The sequence below is a fragment of the Chrysemys picta genome, chromosome 16 (assembly GCF_011386835.1).
Source record: "Chrysemys picta bellii isolate R12L10 chromosome 16, ASM1138683v2, whole genome shotgun sequence".
Lineage (NCBI taxonomy): Eukaryota > Metazoa > Chordata > Testudines > Emydidae > Chrysemys > Chrysemys picta.
Genome location: NC_088806.1, coordinates 22,683,633 through 22,711,609, shown reverse-complemented (window position 1 = coordinate 22,711,609; position 27,977 = coordinate 22,683,633). Strand labels below are relative to the sequence as shown.

General features: G+C 47.9%; 2 protein-coding genes across 5 annotated transcripts in view; both read right to left on the bottom strand.

The window, feature by feature from the left end:
• Positions 1 to 11,087, bottom strand: part of GLB1L2 (galactosidase beta 1 like 2) — a 51,220-nt gene extending 40,133 nt beyond the window's left edge. For all 3 annotated transcript variants that reach the window (XM_024102245.3, XM_042851926.2, XM_008164557.4), the window contains exon 1: positions 10,897 to 11,087. In XM_024102245.3, the coding sequence (XP_023958013.1) occupies positions 10,897 to 10,979 (83 nt within the window). In that variant the 5' untranslated portion in view covers positions 10,980 to 11,087. The remainder of the gene's footprint in view (positions 1 to 10,896) is intronic.
• A 2,213-nt stretch (positions 11,088 to 13,300) lies between these two features.
• Positions 13,301 to 27,935, bottom strand: ACAD8 (acyl-CoA dehydrogenase family member 8). Of its 2 annotated transcripts, XM_005309987.4 has the most exons (11): positions 27,691 to 27,935; positions 24,304 to 24,404; positions 23,681 to 23,850; positions 20,515 to 20,624; positions 19,654 to 19,730; positions 18,798 to 18,935; positions 17,719 to 17,854; positions 17,506 to 17,603; positions 16,652 to 16,804; positions 15,508 to 15,610; positions 13,301 to 14,445 (listed from the first exon to the last, which is right to left on the bottom strand). In XM_005309987.4, exons 1-11 carry the CDS (start codon positions 27,788 to 27,790, stop codon positions 14,393 to 14,395), a joined length of 1,239 nt encoding a protein of 412 aa, XP_005310044.2. In that variant the 5' UTR covers positions 27,791 to 27,935; the 3' UTR covers positions 13,301 to 14,392. The 2 variants fall into 2 exon arrangements, with proteins under 2 accessions (XP_005310044.2, XP_042707862.2); XM_042851928.2 differs by lacking the exons at positions 13,301 to 14,445; positions 15,508 to 15,610; positions 16,652 to 16,804 and adding an exon at positions 17,055 to 17,235 and having other exon boundaries at positions 27,691 to 27,889.
• Between the last annotated feature and the right edge of the window lie 42 nt (positions 27,936 to 27,977).

The window sequence follows — 27,977 nt, the reverse complement described above, 5'->3', positions numbered from 1 at the left end:
ATCAGTGACCTCTTTTGAAAATGTAGATCTAGATAACTACAATATTGCTCTTGTGGCTTTCCTATAACCCTTGTCACTGCAGTATCTATGTATCTTCCTACAGTGCCTGCCACCCAAATGCTTTGTAACCATACAAAGCCACTGTGTTTGGCAGACTTGCCAAAAGAAAAAGAAAAGAAAGAGAACCATTCAACATTATCAGTAAAACAAAACACGTTTCCAGGGTCCAGCTCACTGGGAAGTGATTCTAGGTAGAATAATTTCTCTCCACAGAGCTATATTCATTTGGGCTCTCCTTTCCTATGCAGAAAAGCCACCACTCCCCTCCCTAAAAATGTGAATGGTTGAAGAACTTATTTCCATATTCAAAGATGATCAGAGGAATGGAAAACCCATCTTATGAGAGGAGACTAAAAGAGCTTGGCTTGTTTAGCCTAACAAAAAGAAGGTGGAGAGGTGATAGGATTGCTCTTTACAAATATATCCCGTGTGTAAACACCAGGGATGGAGAAGAGCTACCGGTATTTAAGTTAAAGGGAAAAGTTGACACAAGAATAAATGAGTAAAATCTGGCTGTGAATACATGTAGGTTGGAAATTAGGAGAAGTTTTCTAACCACCAGAGGAATAAGGTTCTAGAACAGCCTCCCAAAAGTAGTGGGTGCAAATAACCTACTTAGTTTTAAGATAGAAATAAGTTTATGAGTGGGATGGTATGATGTGGTTGCCTGTGACAGCAGGCAGTTGGGTTCAGTGGCCCAAGGGCTCTCTTCCGGTCCTCTCTTATGTCCTGCATCTCATGCTTCAGGTCTTCAGCTGGACACCTGCTAGGGTCAGGAACAGGGCTTGATTTGTGCCAGGGCTTGCCAGGGCTGAGCCCCGGCACCTCTAGGCTTGGCAGTTTATAGCCCCGACACCTCTGGGTTTACCACGTCAGCTATGAAAGTAAAAAAATTGCTTGAGCCCTGGCACCTCTTTCATTATAAATTAAACACTGGTCGGGAAGGAAATTTCCCCCCACTGATGTATTCTGGGTCTTTTTTTTTTTTTTAATCCTTCTTCTGAACCATTAGACATGGCTACAGGTGGAGATGGGACACCAGGAATGGTGGCCGGTACACTGAGGTAATACAGAGAATTCTCTCTCTCATGCTTGGCTGGTGGGTTTTGCTCACATGCTCAGGGTCAAAAAATAATTTTTCCCCAGGTCAGATTGGCAGAGGCCGTGGGAGGGGTTTTGTTTTGTTTTTTGTTTCTCCCACCCCCAAACACACACCCATTTTCCTCTGCAGCATAGGGTGTCGGTTGTTTGGCAGGTTTATCTGGGTCTCTCAAAATTAATCCCTGCCATTGCAGGTGCTTTGGACACTCGTGAACCCCAGTCCTTCGTATTCTCTACCTGTGGCCAGGGTGGATAAAAATCAATGATTTTTTTGATAAAATGCTTTTTCAGGAAATAACCTATCTAAAGATGGTTTTAATTAAGACACATTATAGCTCAAGGATATCTCATGATGGAATAGGGATTATAAATTCTAATTCTAGAGTATGAGACAATATATTCATGTAATGTTTAAGAAAAGTTTTGTAAATGAGTTCCAATAGTTCATGGATTAGGGACCGAATTTTATGGGGTTCCAGGGGCTTCTGTATAAATTATTTAGGCTAATCTTTTTATCTATCCAATGGGACTCGGTGATCAGTCTAGAGATACCATCAGAGATGCTTAGTTTTGCAGTTCTCAAACAGTGGATTTGTGTCTCCAGAGATAACATGCTTGTTAACAGCAAAAATGTTTTTAAATAAATAATATATAGAGGTGAGAAATAACAGACTTCAACCCTATTGTCCCTCTGCAAATTGGCGTACACAGAGTCAATCCCTTACCTCTCTCTAAAAGTGCAAAGTTTCAAAAAGTTCAATGAATAGAAGATTGTTGGGGGCGGAATAGACCTGGACAAGGAGAAGTCGTCTGAAGATAAACGTGAGAAGGGAGGGACAGGCAGTAGAAACAAAAGTGAAACTGTTTGAGCAGCATATTCCAGAAGTCTTGAGGTCTTTCTGAGTGTAGCCTTCATTGATTTGAGATCTACCATACCATTCTCTCACTAGAAGGGAAAACCTATAATGGCAGCAGGCCGTAAGAGAGATCCCGTTTGGGAATATTTTAATTAAGTTCCTCTACCTGTGGGTAAGACAGGCATGCGTGCAAAATGCAAACAGTGCACACCAAAGAAATGCAAGGCCTGGTTGCCCAAATGAAACAACATCATGATAAGTGTTCCTTCTCAGGAGGAAGCTGCGCTGAAGATGATGAAAGGAACATGTCTGAACATGCAGGATCTTCAGGTTGGTAAACTTTTTTATTTCATACTTCTTTCTTAAGGACTGCCTGTCTTTCTTCGGGACTATTCTTGAATTCTCATGTTTGAGCAAACAATATAGTTGTTACTCTATGGTACTATCATTTTAGATGCAGTGGTGATAAAAAATAAATAGCTGAAATAGACAGATTTTCCTTTTACAATTTCACCCTTAAAGTAGTACTGAGTGTCAGTAAATGCAATGAGTAATACTAAATGAGCAGTATGGTAATAATAATTAAACAACTGCATTGACTTATTTTGTTTAGGAGAATCCATCCTCAACATACAGGATTCTGAAGACTATCCACCTTCAAGATCACCATCATTTTCTACAGTTTCAGAGTTATCTGCCACTGATAGTGTTTCAGTTACATCTTGTATGTCACATAGCCACAGTATATCACCTGTAGCAAAAAGAAAAAATAATCTCCATCATCCAGAAACAACCATAGATAAGTTTGTAATAAGAACCAGCAGATTACAAAAAGATGAAAAAAATATGCCTGGTTTGTTTGTGCAACAAACTCTCCTTTCCATAGGATTGAGAATCCACACTTCATTAACATGGTTCAGCCATTAAGACCAGTTTTCAGAGTAGCAGCCGTGTTAGTCTATATCCGCAAAAAGAAGAACAGGAGTACTTGTGGCACCTTAGAGACTAACAAATTTATTAGAGCATAAGCTTTCGTGGACTACAGCCCACTTCTTCGGATGCATATAAATTTGTTAGTCTCTAAGGTGCCACAAGTACTCCTGTTCTTCCATTAAGACCAGGATACAGTCCACCCAATAGAGCAGATATAGCATGTAAATTGCTGGATAAGAGAAATTGAGCAGTGTGCAAAAAGGTCTAGAGGGTAAAATTGTTAACCTGAGTCTTGATGGGTGGAGCAATGTCCACAATGATCCTGCTGTACGTGCTTGTGTGACACTAGAAGAAAGGAATGTCTTCCTTACAGAAACAATTGATACATCAGGAAATGCACACACAGCAGAATACTTACAAGAAGTAGCAATAAAAACTATAACAAACTGTGAAAAAAAATGCAAATGTCTAGTACGCAGCTTGGTCACAGACAATGCTGCAAATGTATCCAAGATGAGAAGAAATTATTTAGAAGAGAGTCCCAAGCTAATAACATACGGTTGCAGTGCTCATTTGATGCACCTCCTAGCCAAAGACTTCAGTGTTCCAGTAATAGAGGCTAATGTTGTTGAAATTGCAAAATACTTCCGTAACAACCACTTTGCAGCAGTTGCTCTGAAAAAAGTGGGAGGAACCAAGCTAATTCTCCCACAAGATGTGTGATGAAACTCAGTAGTGGACTGTTTTGAGCACTATATCAAGAACTGGTCTAATCTGATGAGAGTTTGTGAACAAAATCGTGAAAAAACAGATGGCACTGTCACAGCCAAAGTTCTCAACATTGTGCTTAAGAGAAATGTTGAGCACATGCGGAGTACCCTGAAGCTTATTTCTGTAGCCTTGAACAAAATGCAGGAAAATAGCGGTTTTATTGCTGATGCTATTGAAATTTGGAAGAAACTGAGTGAGATCTTAGAGAAATATGCAATGACAGAGTTAAATTACAAGCATTAAAAAAACGAATGGGACAAGCACTATCTCTAGCTCATTTTCTTGCAAATATTCAGGGTCAAACCTTAACTGCTGAAGAAGAGGACTTGGCGATGACATGAACATCCAGCAATCATTCCTCCATAATGCCAACTATAATAAACTTCAAAGCTAAGGGTGAACCATTCAAAAAATATATGTTTGCTGATGATGTTTTAAAGAAAGTCACACCAGTGGAAGTCACTTAAGCATGTGGATTCAGAGATTGTTGAAGTGATAATCTCACTTTTAATAGCAGTAGCTTCTTCTGCCAGAAAGAACATTTTCTTCCTTTGGACTAATTCATTCCAAATTGAGAAATCGTTTGGGAACTGAAAAAGCAGGATAGCTTGTTTTTCTTTTCCAGATTGTGAACAAACAGGAAAATGAAGGTGAAGCCAATTGAGTTAGCTACAGAAACCAATATTTTAAGTTTCTCATGTTGATCTGGCTTACAGAGTCAATTTAATATTTGTTTTTTAAATATTTCATTTAACTATTTTAGTTAAAAACAATTTAAAAAAAAACAAACCTGATTTTAAAAAACTTGAATGTTTAACTAAACTCAAAAATACATATGCTTGTTTTGTTAAAATATTATATGTTTGCTGTTGAAGAAAAAAATCCAGAATACATAACGTTGTTGTTTTAGTTATCTAAAACAATTCCAATGTCTGTCTGGTGATGAGAAAGAATGGCAAGAAAATCCTCCAAATATTAATGATTAACCTGTTGAATTGGAGATAGTTCACCTCCCAATGACTTCATAGATATCTGCTTCAATTATCTGCTTTGGTAAATGAAATAATCAAACAATCATTCATTTTCTGATATAGCTGTAAAAAAAATTCAAAATAAATCACTTTAAAAACGTATAGAGTGTACCTTCTAAAAATGAAACCTACGTCTATCTCTGAGTTGTGAAGAATACGTATTAGGGTTATAACAACCAACCAACAAGGATGCACTTTTATGTAGAAATCCATGATAAAAATTGAGTCTTCCTGACTATTGATTTAAATCAGGATTTAAATCAAATCCACCCTGCCCATAACATTTTCTTTAGAGTTACAAACGTTTCAGAGTTACAAACAACCTTCATTCCCAAGTTGTTCATAACGCTGAGGCTCTACTGTAGTTGGTTTATGTTAAGAATTGTCAAACACAAATCAAGAACAGCCAAAATCTGGCTAAACGTCTGTGCCTCAACTAAAGGCATGAAATATGCTAGCCCAAGTTTCAGTCTACTGCATTATTGTGATCCCAGTCCAGGTCTCTACCACCCAGCAAGACCAGGGAAATCAAGACCTGATATTTCTAATATGAAAAAAACAAAGTAGTGTGGGGGCTGTAGTTGAGGCTATTTGCACAAGGCAGCACTGAAGGGCACATTTGGGGGGGGGGGATGATTTTATGCTTCAACTTTAAACCCTGCTCATTCCTGCTACAGAGGACTCCACAAAATCCAGTTCTATTCATTCTGGGCTTTCCCCCAAAGAGGATGGTCAAAGCTAGCAACCACAACTTCAACACGCTGCTCATCATCTCTTCTTGTGACAGAGATCTTGCCCCCACTGGGAAGAGCTCTATTTTCTGATCCAGTATCTCATGTTTTATAACGGGTTATTTTAGGGTTACCATATTTTGTGCCTCCGAAAGGAGGCCCCGCCCCAGCCCCGCCCACGCCCCCCCGCCCCAACTCCGCCCCCTCCCCAAAGTCTCCGCCCCCTCCCCTGCTTCCCGCGAACATTTAATTCGCGGGAAACCTGAAGCAGGTAAGGGGGGCTGTGGGGGGAGGAGGCGCGGCCCAGGCTGGCCCCCCCGGAGGCTCCAGCCTGGGTCGGCTCGGGCCCTGGGGTGCCGGCCCCGGCCCCCGGCCGACCACCCCCGGCCCGCCCAGCACTGCCGGCCCCCGGCGGCCCGGCGCACCCCCCGGCGGCCCAGCCCCGCGACCCCGGACCGGCTCCCGGCCCCGCGGGCCCGGCCCCCCGACCCCACAACCCCGGACCGGCTCCGGCCCCGCGGGCCCGGCCCCCCCGACCCCCCCGACCCCACAACCCCGGACCGGCTCCCGGCCCGGCCCCCCGGCGGCCCAGCGCACCCCCCGGCGGCCCGGCCCCGGCCCGGCTCCCGGCCCGGCCCCCCCGGCTCAGCACCCCCCCCCGGCGGCCCGGCGCCCGGCCCCGTGCCCCCGGCTCCCCGCCCGGCACCGCGACCCCGGCCCGGCCCCGCGACCCCGGCCCGGCCCCGGCCCCCGCGACCCCGGCCCGGCCAAGCCCTCCCTCCCTCCCGATTTTCCCGGACATGCCCGGCTTTTGGGGATTTCCCCCCGGACGGGGACTTGAGCCCCCAAAAGCTGGACATGTCCGGGAAAATCCGGACGTATGGTAACCCTAGGTTATTTTCAACTGAATAGTCGAGGGACAATCATGAGACACACTGGACTCCTTAGACCCCTTCAAATATAAACACTGCTCAAGAAGGAAGAGACCGGTATGCTTTCACAAGGTATTACAGTTCATGAGGTTTCTGCTCAGAATACAAACCACGGCGTAAAAACAGGAGTGGCTATGGGACAACCCTGCTCCCAATGAAGTGAATGGAAGACAAGGGTTCTCACCAGCTTTGGAAATCATGCCACATTCAATTTAACTCCTAATATGGATTTAGAAACCCAATGTAAAGCACTAGTCTTTGAAAAATCTGGCCATTAAAAACCTCAAATGGTTTATATGTTCTAAGCGCATCCTCCCAAGCCTGAGTATATTCGCCAGTGCTTTGTACACCTACATTCTAATACCCCAAGTAAAGAGCCTCCCCCGAATGTCCCTCGGGACACAACAGTGATGTTGTAGCTCTCAGTGAAATACAAAATCCACTCACCCAGTACAGGGTTTTAATAGCAGAAAGGACATGATGTGTGAAACACACATTGCCAAATTAATCTGAGGTGCAACTTCTTTGGCTTTAGTGGGAGTGACACAAGGGATAAAATTTGGCCCATGACAGACGGGGGGAGGGGGGGGAGAAAGGGCTTAATACTTTGCTAAATGGAAAGTTCGATAAAGCCCACCTCTCACTCATGCTGAGTAGTACATTAGTCCACCTGTAATTCCATTGGTCTCAAGGTACTACTCAAAGCAGGGTTGGTATAATCAGTCCCAGAATAAGCAGGATATGCCCAAAACCACAAACAACAAGATAGAGCCCTGATACGAAAAAGCAAGAGCTACCCCTGGCAGTTTCAAAGATGGGTTAGATCCAGGACAGAGAGTGATTGATTTGTAAATGCATGTCATCCATCAAAGAGCTTCAGCGATTTTACTAAACCCTCCAAGAGCCAAGGTCGATGGGGATAATGTTAGCTTAACGCAGAAGTGGATTTATAGTGCCGGCAATTGGTCTTTCCTTATCCATTACTTTTTATGATAGACAAGGAATTGCTATATATTATATGTAACATTTATTTAAAGCTTTTCAATCATTTCTATCTGGTTGCGGCATTACTCTCTCCATGCTTCCCCCACCGGATGAATGCTCAGTGTCAGTGATTGATTCCAAGTGGTGCTATTTCTCTCTATGCATTCCGATAAAAGAAGATGTTGCTTCAGTTTTATCGGGTCTGAGCTCTTATGAATCAAGAGCAGATTTTTTTTTTAAAAGCAGTGAGGAGGGAGCATGAAGTTTGTAAATGTTTCCACATTAAAGGAGTCCTATTCTTCATCTGAATGCAATCGCTCACTAAGGTTAATGGGAGTCATGTTAACACAGAGGAGAGGTAGACCTTTAAGCAGAAACATTACTCAACAATGATAACAGAAGAAGATTGCCTTTTAAGTGCAGTGTTGACATTACACCTGCAAGCAGCAAGCAGGCATACCCTGTGGCAAGCAGCAACTGGCATACCTGGAGTTACAGCACAGTGTGAGTGCTACTGTCATACAACCCAGTTTCAAGTATTGCCATTTAATTTCACTTTTCATGAATATTAGTGGTAATTAGAAGAGGCTGGATTGGCAGTCCTAGAATCATCTATTCATCCAAAAGACAGGTACAAAACCAGCACTGATGGGCGAGCTGCTCCACCAACATACACCAATGAATAGACCACTTGTAGGAGGAGAGAGGAGTTCTGCCCAAATGGTCCCAATTCAGGCCTCGGTCGCTCTGTTGAGACTGCCAGCAAAGCAGGAGGGCCAGGAAGTGTAGGGTAATGAGTATCAACTGCAACCATGTTCTGAGATAGGGACATTTGTCCAGTGAAAAATTGGCTGAGACCCATCAAACTCACTGCACACAGGTTACTGAATAGCCAGCAGATGGTGGTGGGAACTTTCAGGCTCTGCTAACCCAAATCATGTGAAAAGGTCTGAGAGTTCCAGTCCCTCCCAACTGCACAGCACCCTATAACCTCACATCTTGAAATATTCAGATTTGTCTTTTTGTAATTTCATCATCAATACTGCAGTTGAATTCATTGGTACATCTAATGTACAGCTTTGTGTCTCCATTCACTGAATGCTGCTGCTGAAATATAGTACCGTGAATGTAGTAAGGATTAAAGGGACACGCGTGAAGTCAGTTTTGGCTCCAAATTGAGAATATGTCAACAGTTACACAGTGCAATATATTTGTTATTAAACTTTCCACTGAAAGTTTACTTTTGGAGGAATAGCATTCCCCTGGCAGTGTTTGAAACCTAAGTACAGGTGCATAAAGCTAGTTTGAGAGAGACATGAAATGGAATCAACTAAACGCAGAGGTTTAAACTAGCCAGTCTACTTTCACTGCCTAAGCTTAGAGAAGTGCAGTAAATGAACAGGTTCAAGGCCGATATATCTGCAGATTTAATGATTTTCCAGTGCTATTAGTAACCCAGCTAAAGAAGTCTATTCCATGAATTTAACCTGACAGCATTCCTTTCAGTACTCCTTAACAGTATCCCTTAGGGACAAACCAGTAGAGATCAATTTCACTTAAATGGCAATGAATCTTGATCCAATACACTAAGCTAAAAGGAGTCATAAAACGAATGACCGCAGTGACCTCAGGGCCCTATTGCTCAGCAGAGGAGGACTATGCTGATAAGGCTAAGAACAGCTGTTTAAATCCTTCCCAGAAGAGAGTAAATCCAGCAGCAAGCGAACCTGATGGGGCAGAAACAGCATAGTTGACAAAGTAGTAGGAAGAAAAGAAGCAGACCAACAATGATGAGCTGCACGCTAAATAACAATCCCGATTCTCTTCACTGGCAAACTCACATTAGACCAAAGCATCAGCATGCCTTGGTTATCAAGCAGAGAGGCATGTTTAAAGACTACACAAAAAACATACTGGGAATCCCCTGAAGCTACTTGAAAAACACACCCCCATTTGGCTGAAAACTTTTTTTTAGGTGCAACAATTCCAGGCAGGGAGCAGGGGGAGTGAATTTTTGTCTGTTGCATCTGGTTTTGTGGACCCCCCAGCACTTTGTATAGTCAGTTTCGCTGTTCCCCCTGTGTAGTCAGCCAGACAGTTCCCCATATTGTTCCTGGAGGTCTTTCGGTGGGAAGAGAACAACTTAGATGTAGGAGAATGTGACGAGGGAAAAGGGGTGGTGGTGCAGGTCCTAGAGCTGCTTCCAACACAAGCTCCAAGCTCAAGTAGATTTCAACTGGACTGGGAAGGGCTGCTGGACTGCACAGGGGGAGGGTCCCAGGGGATAGGGCCCTACAGATGGGCAGGGGGGCAGGCACTGGGGGGGGGGGGAGCTGAGGGCAGGCAGGTGCCCTGGGGAGTGGATCCCAGAGGCAGGACAGGCTGAGAGGAACAGGAGAGTCAGGACCCCATAGGAATAGGGAGAGGGTCCTGGGGGTGGGGTGCTCCAAGGAAGAATCTTGGGGGACAGGGCTCTGGGGTGGGAGAAGTGGTCTGGGGGCAGGCTTGGACCCTCCCGTGTGTGTGTGTCCAGGAGGGATGTCCCAGGCAGGGCAGGCCCCTGAAGGGCATGAGGACCGGGGGAGGGGGAGGATTGACCCAGGGGGAAGGGGCAAACTGGAGGCGGCATGTCCCCCAGGGAAGAAAAGTCCTGGGGGGCATATCCCCCGGAGGAAGTGTCTGAGGGGGACCAGCCCAAGGGGATCGGACCCAGAGGAGGAGGGGCCCCTGGAGGCAGGACCTGAAGAGTCCCAGGGGTGCAGGGCAGGAGAGGGCGTGTTCCCCGGGGTGGAGTGTCCGGGTGGGGCAGGCCGAGGGGGAGGGGTCCCCAGGGGGGTAGGGCCGGAGAGGGAGGAGTGTCCCGGGGGGTGGGCACGGTAAGAGGGGGCGTGTCCCCAGGGGGACCAGGCAGGCCCGGAGGGGGGAGTGTTCCGAGGGGCATGGTAGGAGGGGACGTGTCCCCCGGGGGGGGGGGCACGGTAGGAGGGGGGATGTCCCCCGGGGGACCAGGCAGAGAGGGAGGGGCGCCCAGGGTGTAGGGCCGGAGAGGGAGGAGTGTCCCGGGGGGGGGCACGGTAGGAGGGGGGATGTCCCCCGGGGGACCAGGCAGAGAGGGAGGGGCGCCCAGGGTGTAGGGCCGGAGACGGAGGAGTGTCCCGGGGGGTGGGCACGGTAGGAGGGGGCGTGTCCCCAGGGGGGCCAGGCAGAGAGGGAGGGGCTGCCGGGGGGCAGGGCCGGGGGGGAGTGTTCCGGGGGGCATGGTAGGAGGGGACGTGTCCCCAGGGGGAGTGTCTGGGGGGGGGCACGGTAGGAGGGGGCGTGTCCCCAGGGGGGCCAGGCAGAGAGGGAGGGGCGCCCAGGGTGTAGGGCCGGAGAGGGAGAAGTGTCCCGGGGGGGGGGGCACAGTAGGAGGGGGCGTGTCCCCAGGGGGGCCAGGCAGAGAGGGAGGGGCTCCCGGGGGCAGGGCCGGAGGGGGAGGGGCCCCGGCCGGTCTCACCTGCGGAGCAGCAGCCCCCCGAGCAGCAGCAGGAGCAGTAACGCTCCCAGCCGGCGCCGCCTCCGCCCGCCGCAGCCCCACATGGCGGCCGCAGGGTCTCCCCAGCCAGCCCCGGGCCCGCGCGCTGCCTCGAGCCCCGCCGCCACCTCGCCGCCTCCACGCCGCGCCTCGGTCCCCCCGCCCGGCTCCTCCCACTCGGGCACCGTGCCCCCAGCACACGCCCTCGCGGCCCCCCATTGGCCGCGGCCTGCCGCCCACAGGGCGGGGTCACCTGTCGATTGGGCAGGCGGGTCAGAGGCCAAGCCCTCGCCTGATTGGCTACAGCTGTGCCCCTGTACGGCTCCCGCTCTCCCGAGTCCCGCCACCGCCGCAGGTGCTGGAGATTAGCGGCTGGCAGAGGCGGGACACGTGTTTGCTGCACGGGGCAGGGGGGCAAAGGTTCGAGTCAGCCCCTCCCCCCGGCCCGTGGTTGCAAAGCCCCAGCCGCGCGCCCGGGGGACTGGGACCGCAGCCCTGGAGACTAGGGGGCAAGGACCTGACCCATTTATTAAGAAATCAGGAGTCAGGCCCCAGAAAAACCCTTGCCCAAGTCGATTCTTGCGGGGGACGATAAGCTTTTCTCCTCCCAAAACGTGTGTTCGTTCAGTAAAAGCTACACTTATCTGCTAAAAACCTCATGCTAAATCCCTGAATCCAGGGACATCCTTCAGATGTATGGGGCCCTACACAGTATTATTAAACTAGTGCTCCCGTGCCCAACTTAGGGCACAACCACCACCCCTGCCCACAGACCCCCAGAAGAACCCACCCCCCATTGCTGACACATACCAAGCTTTGTATGCACCAGACACTAGGGCACCCGTGGGGGGACGAGGCAGCAATAAATACCAAGCTGCCCAGCCCACCTCTGCAGTGGGGAGTCAATTCCCCACAGCAACACCCCCTCTCTCCCGCGTGCCCTCCCCCTCACACAGCATGTGCCACGACAGTGCATTCGGCTCTGTGAATACAGTCCCTGCCTAAGGAGACTGCAGCATGTGCTGAGTGTGCGAGAGCCAATCCTCTCTTACCTGCTGCCCCGGTGGTGCCCCACATTTTCGGATGCCCTACGCAGTCCTGTATGCTATGTCTGCCCAAGGACAGCCCTGCCTTCCCCTTTGCAAACACACCTACACTGCAGCTGCAAGGATTCACAGCATTGTAAAGGGGCCTTAGCAATAAGCCCATTCCTCTGCCTTCCTTTGCACCAATACACCCAGGTGTATAGACATCTCAGTTACATTTCCCCCTGTATGCAGTTAAATTGGTCACTGGTTAGCAGCTCTGCAAACCAAGGCTCTTGGTTTCTCTCCCAGAACAGTCAACCACCGCATAGTCTTTTTTTCACACTGGTGAGGGTGGGCAGTATTGCCCGCCCTGGCCTTAGAGAGCAATTCCAGGAGGAAGAGCAGAGTTCATGCTAATGGCTCATTCCATCCTCATTCTGCCTTTTAACCAACACTGTCAACTGTGATGGCCTCCACACCTAGAGACACCTATTCAATTCACAGCAGCTGAAGCCTGCGGCGGTAACAACATTCAGTCTCTACCCAGCTAAGCCAGATTCAAGCCATTTATGCCTGAACCATTCATAGCACTACTTTTAGCCAATTACATAACCCTGAGTTTACAGAGCTTCTTAGCCCAAGCAACCCAGTGAATGGGAGATAGATAAGGCTTTACTGGCTCTCGGGTTGGACTCTACAGTACTAGGCACATATTTAGAGAGGCCCAAACAAGGGTTATTTACAGGGCAGTAGCCTTCTGTTTACCCAAGTATTAAATACAGTCAGTTTGGATTTTAGCTTTTACCAAGCCAGTCTGTACCGTAGAGATGAGTTGTGTCTGGGGAGATGGTTACAACGAAGTTGAAACATATAGCTTGGATGGGACTTAAGTGTGTAACCACTGTTAAGTGACACTGTCAAAACAATCACCTCTTGCCAGTCATGTTGTAAGTAAGCACAGACAAGTCCTGAACAGTTAAGAGTTTCTATGGAGCGCTTAGCACAGTGTGGCTCACAATGTCAAACACACTTTGGTTTGACAATCTTTTTCATCTCCATCCTCCACCTGGAAGGGTCAGATACGTGTGTGTTCATCTCGAAGAAGGAAAGGTCAAGTTACTTCAGTTCCTTGACATTATGGGGGAAAAAAATCTCCCCTATCGGCATGTGTCATTTTTTGTGGCAGACACTGAAAAAGGAATGTTGCCCAATAATTAAAGCCAGGAATAGGAAATCAGCTCTCTCTGCCACTGACTCCTTACCTTGTCACTTCCCCTCTCTACCCCTCAATTTCCCCATCGGTCAAATGAGTATGTCAACGCTTACCCACCAGAAAGGGGTGTTAGTTGGTAAAGCACTTTAAGGGACTAAAAGAAATTCAATTTATTAGTAATTATTAGGATTTTCCATTAAACAAGCGGACTTAAAAATAATAATTCTATCAACTAAAGGGAATATGTTCAAATTAAAGAACTAGAATGTTGCAGAAAGAGTGAATTACCAGAACTGATGAAACCCCCTCGTGATTTTACTGTCATTGCTTTATTGATTCCGAAAGTAAACTTGATCAAAACTCTGACTCTGCTCATATTGTACATTTCTGGGTAGAGTTAATTTGAGAATAAGGAGCCCCGGTTTTCTTGTGCAAGATTATCTCCTCTATCCCCCTGATCCCATTACCCAGGATTCATAATGCTCATGAAAGTATTAACTGAGATGGGGTAGAGAAAGAGCCAGTTGCACTAGGTAAGAGAACTCGAGGAAATGAGAAGCAGTGATGCTTTCAGATTAGCCCCAGGCATGCCCCATTCCCTTCAATGGGTTTAAAATGCTCACTGCACTTTGTAACAACTCATGGAGACATAATCTTTATGGATGACTTGCCCCAGTGCTGCAGCGCAGCAGCTTGGAAAGACAAGGGTTTAAACAAGGCAACAGATTCTCCTTGTGATTCAAAGGAGTTGCCTTATTGATCCATAAGAGACCACACATGTGCACAGTCCTGCCTGCAATTAATCAGTAGTCTATGCCTCCACATCTGCCTTAGAAATGCCCCAGGGAAGGAGAGGGGCTGACTGGATTCCCTCTGTTTTAATCCTGTCCTGGCACAAAGGTGGACTGGATGACCCCACAGGTCTAATGTTTCTGTCTGAGGAGAGGCAGGGCAGCAGCAGTGGCCCATAGCCAGGACACAGGGATAAAGGCTTTCATTCATGTCTGATTTTTATCTTTGGCGTCCTTGATACCAGACTAGTACCAGCAGCTCTGCCAGGCACCGTATACAGCTGGGACCCCACGTGGGCTGCATACAGCTGTGCTTGGGATCAGAAAAAGTCAAGAGAGTTTCCACTGGTACATTCCCACTCCCAGGGAAGGAGTCTATGCAAACGAGAGCAATAGACAACGTTCTACCTAGCGAGTGTATTAAGACTAGAGACCAGCTCTTGGTTTCACTCCTGTAACAGACTCCTGGCCACAATCATCCTCATCACCTCGTTGGTACCTGCAGCAGGACAAAGACAGAGAGACAGATAGAGACAGAGATACACATCAGTTAAGTGAAGACCCAATCCTGCTTCCACTGAAGTCAACTGCAAAAATACCAGGCTTTAAACACACAACAGAGCAGTAATTCCATGTCTCCATCCAGCCTGTGATCAGGGCAAAACCTGGTGGGATCTGTAGCCTACTCTACAGAAGAGATTCCTTTCAAGCATGAGAGGCGTTCTGGGTATTAGTGGGTGTAGAGGAGAAGGTCAGACGTAGATGCCTGGAAAAAGACCGCTCATTAAGGGGGCACTGAGCGCTCCTTGCTCCTATTGATATTAAAAGGATTTTAGGGCACTGAGCACCTAGCAGAACTGGGCCCATATTGAAGGCCAGAGTCTCTACTTTACTTACTGCTACATATGCATCATATCAGAGAGTAGAAAGGAGCATAGCCAGGACCACACCCCTTCCCGATACCCTAATTCTAGGTGAATGGAGTTCAAAGAATAGCAGTAATAACGATTAAGAGGCTAGATTAAAAATAAAACAAGCTTGGCTCCGGTAAGGGGGATATTACCACAAATCTCTCTACAAGGATCTGAAGGTGGATCAGCACGCAGAGTGAGAATTGTTTAGGGTTCAACAATTGGTGTTAATAGGAGTAACAGGATGAAATTAAACAAAGACACCTTTAGTGTGAACATCAGGAGACCTTTCCCCTCTGGTGAGACCCATTAAACTATCAAGAATTTTCCCAGGGAGGCGGTGGGAGCTCCTTCAACTGAGTCATGTGGAGCAAGAGTTGGACAAGACACTAAAAAAAATATACTGCAGGGAGCAATCCTGCACATGGAGTCTCTTGTGTCTTCTACTGGGTTGGAAATACTTACAGGGCTACACAAATCTGCTATAGCCCAATGAACTCAGATCCCCTGCATGGGTTTTGCTGGGAGACCTAAAGCACACAATGAAAGAAGTGGAATTTGCAACTATAATCCAAGTTCCTCTTCTCAACTGGGACATGTGGCCAAGGTCACAGCCAGTGGCCAGTTTTGTTAGCAATATCCCAGGTTACCTTCCAAGATCTGGTGGACTCTGATGTCTCTCATGAACTGCTGAACAGCATAGTCCTTCAGGTAGCCATAGCCCCCATGCATCTGTAGGGCCTGGTTGCAGATCTGAGGAGAAGAGAACGTTGCTGGGTCAGGCACAGAGTGGTGAAGTGACTTGCCCAGGGTCACACAGCAAGTCAGTGGCAGAGCTAGGACTAGAGCCCAGGAATCTGGACTAAGTCTATGCCCTAACCACCAAACCACATTCCCAAGCAGAAATGAAAATGGAACCCAGGAGTCCTAAATTCCAGTCTCTTCTGCTCTAACCACTATATGCCGTACTGGTTGTTGCCATATTTCCAGACGTGCCATTTAAAATTAATTGTGTCATCTTAAAAGGAACGCTGCAACGCAAAAACCTGTAGGGTGCATTTTAATTCCCCTCAAACAAGGCGATTTCTGCTGCATTTTTAACTGACTCTAGGTCCAAAATTAAAATGCAAGGCCACCATCTAGTGGCCATCTAGGAGAATTCCAGGATAAAAGCCCTTTTTATTTAAAGATGGTACCAAGCCTAACTATAATTAATCCTGTGTATGAGATGCACCACACTGGCAGTATACATCCAGGGAGCTAATGACAGGATGTAGTGGTAATTCCAAAATATAACTAATCCAAGACAATTCATAGCTCAGGACTTTTTTTTTTTTAATTAAATGGCATTCTGTAATTGCACTAGAGTACCCCCCCTCACTCCCAATGAGGCATGCTAATCAGGAATTAAGAGCAAGTAATGGACACACTGGCATGCATCCTTATTACCTCATTGAAAGGTAACTGAAATCACCAAAATGAAATGCTCTACTCACAGGCCTGCCTGAGCCCCCAGGCTCCTAGAAGCAGCAGAAGGCATTATAGCATATGAAGAATGCCCAGGGAGAAGGATCATGGCCTGCAGAGGGGCTGAGATTCCTGTCTACACCTGGGCCAGGATTCTGGCCCACAAAAGGGGACCCAAGACTAGGTTTATGACCCACCAAACGTGCTCAGGGCTGGAACCCTGCAGACTGAAGAGACTTCCTGAAATCCCAAGCAGCGTCAGCCACTACAAGGAAACTCTGAACGACTCTGATTACGACACCCCCGGCAGAGACTTGGAAAACCTACTGTGAAGCACTCATCGGTGGCAAAGAGTTTGGCCATGGCGCACAGGGCGATGGCATCCTCCCGCTCCTCCTGCAGGGCCTGCGCCGCATTCCGTACCATGAGCCGTGCCGCCACCAGGCGTGTCGCCATCTCAGCCAGTCTGAACTGGAGGTACTGCCGGAAAGGAAATAGACAGCACATGAGGGGCCAGGTTAAGCCAGAGGCTCAGTGGGTCCCTGCCCTGAAACACCTCTCCCTACCCATCCTTTTCAGATGGGGCCTTGCCCTAGTACCACCGCCTGCCCACTTAATTGGGGCCCTGTTCTGAATCCCACACCCCACCCTTTTCCCCCCTCAGGCACTGTCCCCCAAATATCCCTCAGTCCCCTCAGGCGCTCCCCCGTGCTGTCCCCCCATCCCACTCAGGCAGGGCCCCCATCTTTGTATTTTGTCTTTAGGGAACTTTCTAGAAAGGACTTCCCTTCACATGAAGCTCAGGCCTCTCTGATTCTCTGTGCCAGGGCCACTGGCTCCCCCGACTCCCCAATTCTTCTCTCTTGGCGTCTGTATTTTTCTCCAGCTCCTTCTGAGCGTCTGTCTCTCTTCTATCATAAGGCCAACAAATAATTATCATGAACTATTTTCTGCATGAGGTGAGAAAACCCCCATCACCTATTGCCACCCAAACCTCTCCCAGTGGGAGGTGCTATAGAAGAGGGTCTGAGCACATTAGCATTGGGAGAAGCTACTACAGTACCAGCTTCTCCCAGCACAATGTGTGTAAGGCAGGATGTGGGAGCTCTGGCTCCTTGTTTATGCAATAGCCAGAGAGGTGCAGTGGTGGAAAGAGCAAAGCTTGTAGACAGAAAAGTCACCTGGTTACTGGCCAGGGGTTCCCCAAACTGTTTGCGGACGGTGAGATGGTCCTGGGCCAGGAGGACAGAGGCATGAGCAGCTCCTAGAGAACAAGAAGCTGGCGGGGGAAGCCAAGGGCACAGAGTGACTATTACATGACAGCCACCACACTAGACTAACAGTGAGGAGACACAGCCCCCTCCCTTCCCCTTGCTCTCAGCTGCCAGGCTTACCAATGTTGATCCTCCCTCCATTCAGGCCCTTCATGGCGATGCCGAAGCCCTGCCCCTCTGCGCCCAGCCGGTTGACCACGGGAATAGCACAGTCCTCGAAGATCACGGCCCGAGTCGGCTGGGAGTTCCAGCCCACCTGGGAAAGACAGGAGTATCTCACAGACTGGAGGGCTGGGCACATCCAGCTCTCCGCTGGAGAAATAACAGGTCTGTCGCTGCTCTCTCCCTCCACTGCCAGGATTGTGAAGGAGCGCGCCTCTAACGCAGACTCCGTGACACAGAGTGGGGTACCCTTCAGATTCTGCAGTGAAGAGGAGTCTGTTCAGATACCCCTCTAGCCTTTCTGAACTAAAGGTTTACACGTGCATTGCCCCTTTCAGCTGGATTTTGATAGTAACTTTCAGGACAGTTTAGGTGGCTCAGTTTTAGTTCGCTGGATTTGTACCTCCAGACACCTGGATCACGAGTTTAGTGACCTCCAAAGCTCTGTAGTCCACATGCAAAGCACCATGCAGCCTGGGAGTCTCTGCTCGGGAGAGACCCCATTACTAGCTTAGCCAAGGGGTCAGGACTGAGCTTCAGCAATGCTGCTGGTGAGGGTTGAGGGTCAGGCGCGTGTGAAGCTTGCACAGGGGCTGTCTGCACCATACATAACCCTGATTAGTTTGAGGAGCCCTTCAACTTCACGAGCAACTCAATCCACTAGAAATTGAAATGCAAATGTCTACAGGAAAAGTCCAGATCCAGTGAATCTGTATCTGGTGCTGGCTTGACAGACCTGGAGATTAAAGCCCTCCACCTATCCACGCAGCAGATACAGCATGAGCAGTGGCAGTGCAAGGTTTCCCCATACCGTGTGCCTCAATGCTGCCCCGGGTCAGGACACTGGATTATCTGGGGCTATGGTGCAGTGAGGAAGCAGGATAGCAAACTAGAATGGTCCAGCTGTCTCACCCAGTACCTAAGGGCTGGATGGGCCTGCTATCTGATCAGACATGGGATCGCTAGTGGTCTACTCCAGTCTGGCCTGCCTCTGCCGTGTTCCCCCCGCACACCCTGATGGTGTGTGGGTCTCTCACCTTCCTCTCTTTCTTGCCAAAGCTGAGCCCTGGAGTTCCTTTCTCCAGCACCAGGCAGGAGATGCCCTTGGGGCCAGACCCTCCTGTGCGACACATGACCACGTACACATCTGTGTCGCCACCGCCACTGATGAAGGCCTGGCAAAGGGCACAGGAAAGGAGATAGAATTAGCACACAGGGAGTTCACGCCCAGAGCCTGGGAAGCAGGAGAGAATCTCCACTGGGCACCATATGCTGAAAGGGAGTTAGGTGTCTTGTGTGGTGATCCAAGGGCAGAGAAGCTGAGAGGAGGGCGAGGGGATCAGAGAGCTGGAGGAGGAGGAAGGCAGAGGGGAGGAGAGACAAGGAGACAGAAGCAAGGGGCGGGCTTGAGGGATTGGTTTATGGGGTGAAATCACAAGCTGAATAGGTGTAGCCTAGCAAATTGGGGTTGGAGGGACAGAAGGGGGCAGAATAACCATCTCCAGTTACTGGTCGTTAGGTGTGCAGAAATTCCGGGGAGAGGTGGGGTAGAGCTAGGAGTAGCAGGAGGAAGTTCAGCATCAGGCAGGGCTTCCCAGCAGTGCGATTTACTGGGCTGGGAACAGCATCTCCAAGGGAAGAGGCGGATGCCCCACCACCAAGGGACATGTAAAACAGAACTGAACCAAGCCCTAGAGAATACACTGCGGGGAACGAGCCTGCCCTGGGAGAAGCAACTGGAGACGATGTGAAATAATGGGATATCTCCAGTTCTACAAGCCAAGAGGAAGAAGCAGAGATGAGAGGGTGAGTGGGGGGGTCAGAGAGATATGGCAACGACCCTCTCATACATGCAGGGTGCTCAGGGGTTTTCAAGGCGAGAAAAGTTGGTACCTTGGAACCATTAAGGATGTAGGTGTCACCTTTCCTTTTGGCTGACGTTATCAAGGAAGCTGCATCACTTCCACTTCCTGTTAGTGGGGAAGGAAAGGAGCCAATGAGATGGCAAGGCTGCCTTTCTCCTCCACAGATTGTGTGTTTACTCACAATGATGAGGAGTCAGACTCAGGGCCAAATGCATCCCTGGACCCAGAGAGTATAACTCCTACTGACCTCAATGGGGGCTGTGCCCCCTTGCTCCCGAGCTCAATTTATCCTCTAGAGCTAAACAGTCCAGGATGGTCAACCACATCATCATGGGCTGAGGAACAGGTCTCTTCCAGCTCATGTGGGATCCTGACTGCCCATGGCTTTAAACTAGAGATGTCAGATCTGTGTGGATTTATTTATTAAAGTGCCCTGGACAGAGATCCACCCTCTTACCGCAGTATTTATCCATTTTGTTTAACCAGCCTTGAAAACAGGAGCTGCAGGCCAGTCAAAGTGGGTCTAGTTTTGTTGCATATTCTGCAAAATTGTGTGTATCCCTCCACACCCGACCAAGGGACCCTTTTGTACCTTCAGCTCCTCACTTCTCTCAGTGAATCACAGCACTTCTCCTTGCCCTTCCCACCACTGCTGTATGCTAAGTGGAGAAGACTGTCAGCATCATGAGATATGCCCCATTGAGGTACCAGCCCTTGCTACATTGATACTCTAAAGCACAAGCCACATGGAGATCTGGAGAGCTCAGAGCAACAGGAGATGGAGTTTCACTTCCAGTTCCCTGGAACATTTGAGAATGAGAGTGACTGACACAACATTGCTGGGACTCAGGACAGGAAGGGGATGGAATTATCTGTACATGAAGCTCACCCGGCTCGGTCAGGCAGTAAGAGGCTAACTTCTCCATGCTACAGAGGGATGGGCAGAACTTGTGTCTCTGTTCCTCGCTCCCAAAGGTGTCAATCATCCAAGCACACATGCTGCATCAGGAGAGAAGGGATGGGGTTATAATGCATGCATACAAGCACAGGCCTAGGAAGAAGGATGATCATAGAACGCTCATGCCACTGGCGTGGAGGTTTGGAGGTTTGGAGGTTTTCAGCCTCTTCCGGAGCTAATCTAACCTAGCCTAGGAGACAGACACCATCCCCCACTGAAACTGAACAAAGCAACTACACGCCACAGGGACTGGCTCAGGGTCTTAAACTTCATAAAGCTTCTTGGAATCAGCGTACAGGGCTGAGAGTCAGGAGAGCTGCATTCTATTCTCAACTCTGCCACCGACTCAGTGTGAGAGCTTGGACAAGTCACTGCCTCTTTGTGTGCCTTAGCATCTGTAAAAAGGGTATGGAGAGAATTATATGAGTATTAATATTGCAGTAGTGCCTAGGAGTCCCAATCGTGGACCAGAACCCCACTGTGCTAGGCACTATACAAATGGAACAAAAAATGATCTCTGCTCCAAAGAGTTTACAATCTAATTCATTTTCCCTTCTAAAGAGTTTAGAGTTCTACAAAATTATTGAAAAGTTTCAGAGTAGCAGCCGTGTTAGTCTGTATCCGCAAAAAGAAGAACAGGAGGACTTGTGGCACCTTAGAGACTAACAAATTTATTAGAGCATAAGCTTTCGTGGACTACAGCCCACTTCTTCGGATAGAGACAAGCACCTACAAGATCTCTATCAAGCATTCTTAAAACTACAATACCCACCTGCTGAAGTGAAAAAACAGATTGACAGAGCCAGACGAGTACCCAGAAGTCACCTCCTACAAGACAGGCCCAACAAAGAAAATAACAGAACACTACTAGCTGTCACCTTCAGCCCCCAACTAAAACCTCTCCAGCGCATCATCAGAGATCTACAACCTATCCTGAAAGATGATCCTTTACTCTCACAGATCTTGGGAGACAGACCTGTCCTCGCTTACAGACAACCCCCGAACCTAAAGCAAATACTCACCAGCAACCACACATCACTGAACAAAACCACTAACCCAGGAACCTATCCTTGTAACAAACCCCGATGCCAACTCTGTCCACATATCTATTCCAGTGACATCATCATAGGACCTAATCACATCAGCCATACCATCAGGGGCTCGTTCACCTGCACATCTACCAATGTGATATATGCCATCATGTGCCAGCAATGCCCCTCTGCCATGTACATTGGCCAAACCGGACAGTCTCTACGCAAAAGAATTAATGGACACAAATCTGACATCAGGAATCAAAATACTCAAAAACCAGTGGGAGAACACTTTAACCTGTCTGGTCATTCAGTGACAGACCTGCGGGTGGCTATATTACAACAGAAAAACTTCAAAAACAGACTCCAACGAGAAACTGCTGAGCTAGAATTGATATGCAAACTAGACACAATCAACTCCGGTTTGAATAAAGACTGGGAATGGCTGAGCCATTACAAACATTGAATCTATCTCCCCTTGTAAGTATTCTCACACTTGTTATCTAACTGTCTGTACTGAGCTAGCTTGATTATCACTTCAAAAGTTTGTTTTCTCTTAATTAATTGGCCTCTCAGAGGTGGTAAGACAACTCCCACCTGTTTATGCTCTCTGTCTGTGTGTATATATATCTCCTCAATATATGTTCCATTCTATATGCATCCGAAGAAGTGGGCTGTAGTCCACGAAAGCTTATGCTCTAATAAATTTGTTAGTCTCTAAGGTGCCACAAGTCCTCCTGTTCTTCTTTTTACAAAATTATTGTTACAATACTACTACTGAGAGGGAGGTGTAAATATTATTCCCATGCCCTACAAGGAAAAGGCTGACTCTTACTATGTATTGGTACATCATCTAGTGCAATGGGACCCTGATCTTAACCGGGATATTGCCACAATAAATAAATCAGTTTAGAGATGGGGTAGCCGAGGCACAGAGCATTTAAGGGATTTGCCCTTGGCTATATACTAAATCAACGACAGAGCTAGGAACAGAACCCAAAAGTTCCCAGCTCCAGCCCTCTGCTCACATCACTAGGCTAAAATTATTTCCTTGTGAATAGGAATGATTCGTTCCGGTGTCCGAGGGACTGCAGCCTGATTGCTAAAAGTAACCAGCCATGCCCCATATGCCAACTAATGGTCCCTACATTACATCCTTACATGATGAAATTCAATACAGACAAGTGAAAAGTACTACACTTAGGAAGGAAAAATCAAATTCACAATTACAAAATGAGGAATAACAGCCTCGTTGGTAGTTCTGCTGAAAAGGATCTGGGGGTTATAGTGGATCACAAATCGAATATGAGTAGCGATGTGATGCAGTTTGCAAAAAGGGCTAATATCATCATTCTGGGCTATATTAACAGGAGTATTGTATGTAGGACATGGGAAGTAACTGTCCGATTCTGTCCGGCACTGGTGAGGCTTGAGCTGGAGTACTGTGTCCAGTTCTGGTGCCACACTTTAGGAAAGATGTGGCCAAATGGGAAAGAATCCAGAGGAGAGCAACAAAAATGATAAAAGGTTTGGAAAATCTAACCTATGAGGAAAGGCTAAAAAAACTGGGCAAGTTTAGTCTTGAGAAAAGAAGGCTGAAGGGGGAGCTGATAGGAGTTTTCAAATATATTAAGGGCTGTTACAGAAAGGACTGTGACCAATTGTTCTCCATATCCACTGAAGGTAGGTCAAGAAGTATGGGCTTAATCTATAGCAAGGGAGATTTAGGTTAGAGATTAGGAAAAAAATTCTAACCATAAGGGTAGCTAAGCTTTGGAATAGGCTTTCAAGGGAGGTCATGGAATCCCCATCATTGGAGGTTTTTAAGAACAGGTTAAATAAACACCTGTCAGGGATGGACTAGGTTTTCTTGATCCTGCCCCAGCACAGGGAGCTGGACTTGATGACCTCTTGAGGTCCATTCTAGCCCTACATTTCAATGATTCTGTAATGAATGGCACCCCTGAAAGCTGTAAGATGACAGGATTAAGAGTCCCAGTGTTCATAGTAAGAGTATTATTCAGCCAGACTGACCACAGATGCTTAGCCAGTTGTCCCACACTCACTTATGGATGCTCAAGTAGGCAGTGGTGCTGGTACATCCTGTAGACAAAGCCTCAAAGATGATGGAGGTATCAAGCCGTGACAGTCCTGAGCCACCTACATCTGGTTTCACATAGATCCCACCGAACCCCAGCTGGGCTGCCTTCCGCATTGTCTCCACGGGGAATATTTCCTATTGGAGGCACAAAGGGAAAAAAGGTATCGCAAGAGATTAAGAGCAAGATCAGCTTCCAGTGAAGATGAACCATTAAGCCCAGTTCTGAACTTCCAAGTTTAAGTGGATAGGTAGGCATCTAGGTAGATCAGGGAGCAGGTGCAGGTTTTCTGACTTCTCTGTGCTGCCTGCTGGGGTCACTGATGGCAGCAGGGTGCCACTGCATCAGCATCCCTAAAGGAAATCTTTCCACTGTCACGATCACAGCACTAAGCAAGAGGGAAGGAGCTACTGAAGACACCACTACCTGCAGGGCTGGGGTAAGGGGGATGCTGGGGGGGGGGGGGGGCTGGGGAGGAGAAAGAAAAGAAATGACTAGCCCGTTAATGCAGGCAAGAGGAGTCCTGAGGGAGGAGAGGGTGTTGGGTGAAGCATCCCTTTTGTGGGCTGGCACCTGGCCTGTGCTCTCACCTTTTCATCCCATTCTGCCATGTGAGGGGCCATCTCCTTAGCAGCAAAGTCAAAGGCGACCTTTTGGAATTCCTTCTGCTCCTCGGTCAGGCCTGTAGATGCTGGAAAAGCAGGAGAAGAGCGGATGCTTTCAGAGGATGGGGAAGGAGGCTGCAAACCTCCTCACTTCTTTAATACTCAGGACCAATTTTAAACATTGTAGTAATTATTGTTCACAGTCCAGTATCTCTGAGCCCTGTTATCTGCACTGACCCACTGTGGCATTACAAGCATCAGCCGTGCCTCCCAATGAATCAATGCAGAATGAATGCCTCTGCGTGCTGCTACGAGGCAGTGGTCTAGTAGAGGGGCTGCCTTCTGGGGAAGCAAAACCAAGGTCTTGATCTCTGGTGGTCACTGAACATGAACTGCAACACACAACTAAAACTGTATATGTGTGTGTGTGGGGGGCTTTATTGGTGTTTTTTGATGCAGAAAGGCAGCCGTGACTTTCTACAAGGTTGTTTTTTGGTTGTTGTTTGCCTGGGTATTTCCCCTCCCTCTCCATTAGAATGATCACTTTTTGATTTCTTTGCTTTTCTGGAGAACTCACTGGAGATGGGTTGAAGCTTCACAACAGAGCAAAACTTACTGCAACGCCCAACTCCAGCTTCCATGTAAAACCTCGTCTACAAAGGAGAGGTGGGGGGGATGAACCCATGTATTACACTAGTATGAGCCTGAAGCATACATGTGCTTCATCATTGCAATATACACCAGTAATTTACCAGAGAAAGTCACACATATGCAAGCATGTGACCTTAGATCCTGTACTGGTGTAACTATGTGACATAATTCTACATTGATGACATCTTCATCATCTGGACCCATGGAAAGGAAGCCCTTGAGGAATTCTACCATGATTTCAATAATTTCCATCCCACCATTAACCTCAGTCTAGATCAATCCACACAAGCGGTCCATTTCCTGGACACTACTGTGCTAATAAACGATGGTCACATAAATACCACCCTATACCGGAAACCTACTGACCGCTATACTTACCTACATGCCTCTAGCTTCCATCTAGGACACACCACAAGATCCATTGTCTACAGCCAAGCTCTAAGATACAACCGCATTTGCTCCAATCCCTCAGACAGAGACAAGCACCTACAAGGTCTCTCTCAAGCATTCTTAAAACTACAATACCCACCTGCTGAAGTGAAAAAACAGATTGACAGAGCCAGATGAGTACCCAGAAGTCACCTCCTACAAGACAGGCCCAACAAAGAAAATAACAGAATACCACTAGCTGTCACCTTCAGCCCCCAACTAAAACCTCTCCAGCGCATCATCAAAGATCTACAACCTATCCTGAAAGATGATCCCTCACTCTCACAGATCTTGGGAGAGAGAGACCTGTCCTCACTTACAGACAACCCCCCAACCTGAAGCAAATACTCACCAGCAACCACACATCGCTGAACAAAAACACTGACCCAGGAACCTATCCTTGCAACAAAGTCCGATGCCAACTCTGTCCACATATCTATTCAAGTGACATTATCATAGGACCTAATCACTTCAGCCATACCATCAGGGGCTCGTTCACCTGCACATCTACCAATGTGATATATGCCATCATGTGCCAGCAATGCCCCTCTGCCATGTACATTGGCCAAACCGGACAGTCTCTAAGCAAAAGAATTAATGGACACAAATCTGACATCAGGAATCATAATACTCAAAAACCAGTGGGAGAACACTTTAACCTGTCTGGTCATTCAATGACAGACCTGCGGGTGGCTATTTTACAACAGAAAAGCTTCAAAAACAGACTCCAACGAGAAACTGCTGAACTCGAATTGATATGCAAATTAGACACAAGCAATTTAGGTTTGAATAAAGACTGGGAATGGCTGAGCCATTACAAACATTGAATCTATCTCCCCATGTAAGTGCTCTCACACTTCTTATCAACCTGTCTGTACTGGGCTATCTTGATTATCACTTCAAAAGTTTTTTTTCCTCTTACTTAACTGGCCTCATAAGTAAGTTGGTAAGACAACTCCCACCTGTTCATACTCTCTGTATGTGTGTGTATATATATCTCCTCAATATATGTTCCATTCTATGCATCCGAAGAAGTGGGATGTAGCCCACGAAAGCTTATGCTCAAATAAATTTGTTAGTCTCTAAGGTGCCACAAGTACTCTTGTTCTTTTTAGTCTCTAAGGTGCCACAAGTACTCCTGTTCTTTTTATGTGACATAAGTACATCCCTGCAGACAAGCCCTGAGGGGAGAGGGCAATGTGGAGTCACATACAGGTTAGAACTCTTTGTTTTTTGTCAGAGTTAACAAAACCCAACCAAGCAAAGCAAACCCAAAGAATTTCAAATAAAGTCAGACCCATTCCCCTTCCCCAGTCAGTTACAGATCGGAAAGCTACAGCCCAGGTTTCAAAATCCTGCAATGGAACTACTAACTCCCCAGGTCCTTCAGAGGATCCGCTAGCAAAATTTAGGAAGACAAGAATTGATATTCCTCATTTTAAAATCTTCTATTGTAACCACATTCAGAGGCCCCCAATTAGGATCAGGGCTGTGTTGTGCTCGGTGCTGTACAAACACATAGAAAGAGTCTGTGCCCTGAAGAGCTTACACTCTAATCTTCATAAGATAAAACACAAGCAGAAAAAAAATTAAAACAAACTTTAGACCATCCTCACACATCATAAAGAATCAGTCAAGGCTATAAGCAAAATATATTCCCCCTTTTGTAGTCCACATCTAGAGATCCTATAGCACTTCTTGCAAAAGTAGAGACAGGAATCCTAATGCCTTGGCTAAAGGCTAATGTGCATAATTACATTCTGCTTTGTGAAATTCCCACTTTTTAGAATCATGGGGTTAGAAGGGACTGCAAAGATCATCTAGTCTAAACCCCACTTACAACAATTAGATATGAGATTCTTCTTTGTTGCAGGCCCTACAATGTGTCATGGGGCTGTGCACGTTGTTTGAACAGCACCAACACATGGGGCTTTCACCCCTTCCCTAGTGAGACCATTCTCCAGCGGGAATGATCTCACTGGCAGGAAACTTTCCCTGACGTACAGCCTACGTGTGCCCTTTCTTAAGTGCATGGCATTGCTCTCACTCAGAATCATACCCCCTTGGAACACATCCAGCAACTCCTGCTGGTCCAGAATGGACAAAGGAAGGAGGCTCAGTCCCAGCGCTGGTTTTATGGGCTCCAGCACCTCCACCACCTCCCTTGTATTTAAGATGCGCCCATCCCCATCGCTTCTGGGCGCCCCTGCTTCCACATCCTGCCCCCTCACCCTTCTGCACCGCCTGGCCCCGCGCACCGTGGGGGCTCGGCCCCTCTGCCCTGAACCTTACGGTCAATACAGGAGACGATCCTCCTGCGCCCTAACAGCTGGGGCCAGCTTGGGGTCCTCCGCAGCTGGGCCCCTAACGTGCTGCAACCTCGCCAAGCCATGCCAGCAGCCCTCCTGTGCCGGGGCGCCTGCCCTGCGCCGCACTGCGGGAGTTGTAGTCCGCAGCGGAGGGCAGCCCGTGAAAGATCCCCGGCTGAGGAGGGGGCGCGGGACTACAGCGCCCAGAAAGCACCGCGCAGGAAGGCTGAGGAATTCTGGGAGCTGTAGTCCCCCTTTCACCCCATTGAG